Raw genomic sequence first — 5,914 nt, 5'->3', positions numbered from 1 at the left:
ATGAAATGACAAGAAAGAGAAGACAGCAACAAAAACGAAAAATACGAAAAATACGAACCAGCGGGCAATGGGGGAATGGAAGGTAAATCCGCTTAAGCAGCCGGACTGCTACAGCTCGAGACTTTTCAATAATTTACGCAAAACGAAAGCGAAACGAAAGACCAAATGAAAACAAAATGAAGAAAACAGACAGCGAATCAAAGGCCGTTCAAGTGCTCATCATGAGCCAGGTGCTTGGCATAAAAACCGAATGACTACAGATAGAGGCAGATAAAAAGCAGGACAGCAATGTGCTGCCTGAGTTTGAGCAGCTAAACGAATACCCTGTAAACTTTGTGATCAATTTATAAATAAATAAGTACTTGAATTTGGAGTTTAAGCTTAAGTCAGATGTTAAGAGAAAATAGTTAAAAATCGATATTTATCGATAAATTGAGCAGCTAAACGAATACCCTGTAAACTTTCTGATACATTTATTAATAAATAAGTAATAAATACTTAAATTTGGAGTTAAAGCTTAAGTAAGCAGTTAAGAAAAAACAAAGACAAACTACATGAATAAATTCATAAAAAATGAGAGCATATAGTGTTATTAAGCAGCTGCTTACATAGAAATATTAAAAATGTAATATCTAAATATCGATATATATCGATAAATTACAATGTAAGCTGCATACTTAGCAGTGGTCTCAGATCATTTTGGATTTATGTTCTCCGCATATCTTAACCTCCATTTAGCCCCACCATAGCATACCCTTGCCTACACGTTTAACGACTATAGGGTATAACAGGCAGTCAGTTCGAGTATTCGGATAGTCACTTTTAAGGCGTCAATGGGCGGACTCTATATGTTTGCATGTAAATCTGCGCGCGAAGCATCGTTTGCCGAAAAGAAGAGAAACAAAAATAATCATTTGGCTCGTAATGCTTAATGACTTTTATATCTTAATCCAACTTCAGTTGAGCCAGCGAAGCACGTGTTGAAAGCTATTGTTGTTGTTGTTGTTGTTGCATTGATGAAGTGGCAACTAAGTTCGGGCATCCAGGGACCACTTGCCAGCCCCGAGCCATGCCATTAACAGAAAGCCAGCCACTTTGCCGTACAGCGAACATATTAAGGACACACTAATGGTCAGATCATTCCAGCCGAATATGAACGACCAGCTGACCAAGCAGGAGGCCTGCCACATCACAGCCAAAGCAGTCAGACACGCCACAAGCCGGCAGTTGAAGCCAATCAGCATACAACTGCAGCAAATTAACGGGAACCAACCACTGATGACCTAGAAGCAACAACAAACAATTACTTAAATACCTCAATAATCGACGAATGTTCTATGTAAACTACATTCTTTCCACGGCACAAGGACAAGCAAACGAAGCTCATGCAGATGCGTGAGAAAAAGGCGAAGGCATCCAACTTGGCCTTTTGCTTCGACCTCAAAGCGCATAACAGGAGCAGCGAGCCAACGTCTATAAAATAGTTTAGTGCATCTTCGAGAGAAAAGTTCGCGATGAAGATGCAACGCAACGTGCGATGCAGCATCAGCAATGGGACGCCCGTTCTCTGCGCGCTGCGGCTCAGGAACAATCCAGCGCCGACTAGGATCAGGCATATATCAAACACCACGTAGATTGCACCTATTAGAGCACCGCTCTCAATGATGCAGCCCATCGACCCGGCCTCTAGGCGTAGATGCAACGATGATTGGATCGCTTCTTGCACATAGTTGAGCACTATGAGTGAGGGCAGCAGCTGCAGCGTCCATGCATTTACCTTCACTTGGACACGCTTTGCTATGCTCCTAGCTAATGCAGATGATTTGGGTGCCATCAAAACTTTCTCTGAGTAAACTTAAAGTAACACAAATACAACTTTTTTTTTTTCTTATTTGACAAATTTATTTCAGGTAAATTTGTTGAATTCTTGAAAAAAGTTAATGAATAAAAAAAATAAATTTATTTTGATTTTTTATTTAATTTTGGCTTTTACAATGCTGACAAAGAATATGCTGTTAAAATGTTCCACGTGAGTTTGAGGCGTGACTCTTAAGATATTTAGTATATTTTCGATTGGAGTAAACAAATCCTCTTAGCGTTCCATTTGTAACTGGCTAACAACTTTAAAACTGAAAAAAAATACTGAAAAAATTAATCTCAATTCAATAAATATAAATAAATAAATATAAATAAGAATAATAATAAGAATAGAGCTAAGAAAAAATTACATAAAAAAAAATCAATAAATAACAAAAAATTTAAATAGGACTTGTAGCTTAAATACCCTTTCATAACCCAGACTTTATGCCTTGAATTCGTCTACTATACCCAAAGACCAGCTCTCAGCGAGTTGGCCAACTTAATGACTCCACTATTGACTGGCAACTATTGGCATCGGCATGACAGGTACACTGCCTTCAATGGCATGAATGAGAATCAAACACCTGCAACAGTAGGCAAAGGCATAGCTCCTGTATGCCACGTGCAAATTTCTGAGAATTAATTGCCCAACATCCTCCAATTGATTCGCTGCAACCGCAACTTAATCTTATCTCGCCTGAAAGCTGATAGAGGGGGCCACGCGGCCATAATGTGATACGATTGCGGCATTACAAACAGCTGCATGTCGATTGTTTGCATAGACGCTTGCACAATATTGAGTTCCAGATTCCGGCAGCTCAAAGGGCTTGACGGCAGTTCGTAACTTGCCGTATAGGATGCCAGTCAAGGCTTGAATATCCTTGTTGGGCGCTCACGCCTAGAGCGGAATCTGGTTGCGAAGCACCGCAAACAGCAGCAACACAATACATAATTGACTTTCACACTAAACACACTCACGCACACAATCACACACTTATTCACACGCTCACACTTATTCATTTGTGTTTTAAATACGTTATACGGCTTTCGTTTAGCCATATTCCAGCACATTATGAGCTCAAACTCTAAGCGAGCTTATCGAGGCAACACATGGAGCATATTAGCTAATGTGTGTGGATGCCTGCGGCTCTGCTTGGGTGCAATTAGACGTAATTAGACGACTGCTGACAGTCGACAGCTGCCCTCTGCCCCCTCCACTCTGCACTCTGCCCTTTTCCCTTTGTCATTGCACTTAATATTACTAATACGCACCGTTGGCCAGGCAAAATGCTGCAAGCTCCAATTATAAATATTAGATGGCAAGCTGATTATGCCACGGGGTGCAAGCATTGCAGCTAGTGCGATAATCCAGCTAATACAAGCCAGAAAGTCAAAGCCGTATCAATACTTAACCACTTATATACAAATTGTTTAAAGGTCACTCAAATATAGTATAAAATGTCAGCTGGAAACCTTGTAGTTACTGAGTCCTGCCATGTTTGCATAGAAAACAAAAACTTTCTGTAGACCGAGACACTTCAAGTCTTGTTGGGGACTTTAAGAAGTTTCCGCTTTCTGTCAATAACTTATTTGGCCATCAAATTTGATTAGGCTTTAGCTAAAATTAACTTAATTTAAACTCGCCAAATATTAATAACGTATATTCATGCGGCATTTGCAGAAGTCCCTCAAGCGTGGGCTTTTCAATTTATGAACTGTTTAAATTTGCCGTAATAGACACCTCCGGTGTTGACTGTAATGTTGACTTGTGCAAACGTTGCGCGGTATCCATTTTAATGCCGATGACTCTTAGCTTCCGGTAAGCGTTTTGCAATTTATCTGCTTACACAGCAGAAATTAATGCCACAAGTGAGCGACGGCTGAAGATGATATTGATGAAGCTCAAGCCGATGGGGTTTAGTTGACATTACCTTTTGTCTATTTCATTTTTTTTTTTGCGTCTACTAAAAAGCGAAAAGCAAAAAACAGAAAAATGAAGGCAGTGAGAAGCTGTTGTCATTTAAGCCGTTTGGTTTTTGCTTAACGAGCAAAGTTGTTGGCTAAAATAGGGAAACAAAAATTAGCAAAAATTAACAGAATTCAAGTTGACACACAGCCATGAACAAAGGCAAAGCCGAACGGCCGGGCAATGGCATGGAAACGAAATCCCAACCTGCAGGAAGCAATTCTCGATTATGAGTCAATGGCGCACAAAGGCAGCAGCAACCAGCAGCCAGAAGTCAAGGACCAAACAACAATCGAACCAAAAAGTAAACAAGCCAAAGCAATAGCAGCACTACAGCCCCTATTGTTCATAATATAATCAAAGAAAGGCAAACAGAGCAGTCGGCAATGCTCGACTCGAAAATACCCTGACATTTAAAGAGAGATTTTTGAGAAGAGGAAAAAAATTTATATTATGTATTATAAGGAATATATCTAAGATGGCTGAAGAATAAAATGTGCATATATATATACTTTCTGTTTAGTACTCCCATCTGTCTATATTAACGTCCTTCACAGCAACAGCATACCCCATTTAGCCATACGCCTTTGCTTAAAGGCCATCCAAGAAAAAAAAAAAAAAATGGAAAACCAATTGCTCGATACGGGCTCTAATAATTATGGTGACTAAGGCCGTAGCCGAGGCGTATTGATGACAATAACATTGGCCTAGGCCAGATTCTCTTTATAAATTATGGCCAACTGTATTTGGACATGGCCTTCAGAGTAAATGAGCTACAAGCAATAGTTCCTCTGTGGAAAACTTTATTAATTGCACAAATTATTTGCACAGTTGTTGTTGTGGTTGTTGTTGTTGTTGCTGCTGCTGAATGTTGCTGTGGCTATAATAAATAGTAAAGACGTGCAGAGCAACTCGGATGGGCAATTTAAGACGAAACTCTTTTGCATGCCCATCCCAGCGCATCTCAGGCAAAACATTTTCAAGCTAATCTAATCAGCAGAAGAAGTGGCGCATGGAGCTGATGCCAGGAAGGGGGGCAGGAGCAGCGGTGGGTGTCGATACAGTTCGTTGATTTTGTTACAAATAATTTGAATCTATGTCAACATTTTGTACGCAGCGCGGTAATAATTCATTTTTGTTTTTCGCCACAATTCGTGACAGCTAATCACCAGAGGCAGACACAGACCCACCCATCCACACACACACAAAATGGCCTAAGAACGAGAGCGACTACAGCAGCAGCGAATATGGTGGCAGAGAGCAAAAAAGAAATCGGCACGAGCGGCCATTTTGAAAGATGGCGTCATGGCTGCCTGATTTCCGGCTGTGCTTCAAACTGTAAATACCAAATGAATTTTGCATTTGATTCGGGTCACATTTCACTTTGCTTCGCCATAGGCGCAGCATTTACCACTAATCTAGGCGAATTTATGATGCCCTATCTCACGTTCCCAGAGCACAACTGACATATTTTTGAATGCATTTAGGCTGGTGAGAAATTTTTAAAGTGAATTTTTGTATATTGAGCAAAGCAACTTTAATATCTATTGTATATTATATCTATATCATAACAGCTAAAAGTTTAGTATCTAATTAACAATAAAGTAACTGACAAAAGCTCAAAGCTATGCATACTCAATCTGTTTATCAAACAGAATTCGCAATCAGATAAATTGTATAACTTTTTTCTGTGCAACTATTTTTAGTTGCTTTATTTGTTATCACCTCTGAAGTCTCTGAAGTCAAAAGCAAAAATTGATTCATATATTTTAGATTAAAAAAAATTGTTTGCCCAATTGGAGCACAAAAATCAGATTATTAGAAGCATATTAAACATATCAATCAATCATAATCAACAATTTGTGAATGATTAAGAATGTTATCTGTAGGTTTACGATAATCTGCTTTAATTTTGAATGACCCAAAATATATAATCTACTACTACTTATGTATATCAGCAAAAGCTAGCTTCTATGTTGACAATAACCTTTTTCTCAAGGTAGGCAATTTGTCAAGTGCTGAACTTAACTCATTTCTATTGACAATTAATTTCTTCTACAAATTAATCAAAATCGAAGGTGAAATATA

The 5,914-nt window shown here is 39.0% G+C and overlaps 1 protein-coding gene across 1 annotated transcript; it reads right to left on the bottom strand.

Moving 5' to 3' along the window:
• Positions 1–913: 913 nt before the first annotated feature.
• LOC115562716 (uncharacterized) lies at positions 914–1,853 on the bottom strand. The gene is made up of 2 exons (XM_030384714.2): positions 1,349–1,853; positions 914–1,283 (listed from the first exon to the last, which is right to left on the bottom strand). The coding sequence occupies exons 1-2, from the start codon at positions 1,832–1,834 to the stop codon at positions 1,029–1,031; spliced, it is 741 nt and encodes a 246-aa protein (XP_030240574.2). The 5' UTR covers positions 1,835–1,853; the 3' UTR covers positions 914–1,028.
• Positions 1,854–5,914: the final 4,061 nt, after the last annotated feature.

Source organism: Drosophila navojoa, chromosome 3 (genome assembly GCF_054131105.1).
Source record: "Drosophila navojoa isolate 15081-1374.11 chromosome 3, UAZ_NAV_1.0, whole genome shotgun sequence".
NCBI classification, from domain to species: domain Eukaryota; kingdom Metazoa; phylum Arthropoda; class Insecta; order Diptera; family Drosophilidae; genus Drosophila; species Drosophila navojoa.
Note: the sequence above shows the minus strand (reverse complement) of the source record. Positions and strands in the feature narration are given on the sequence as shown.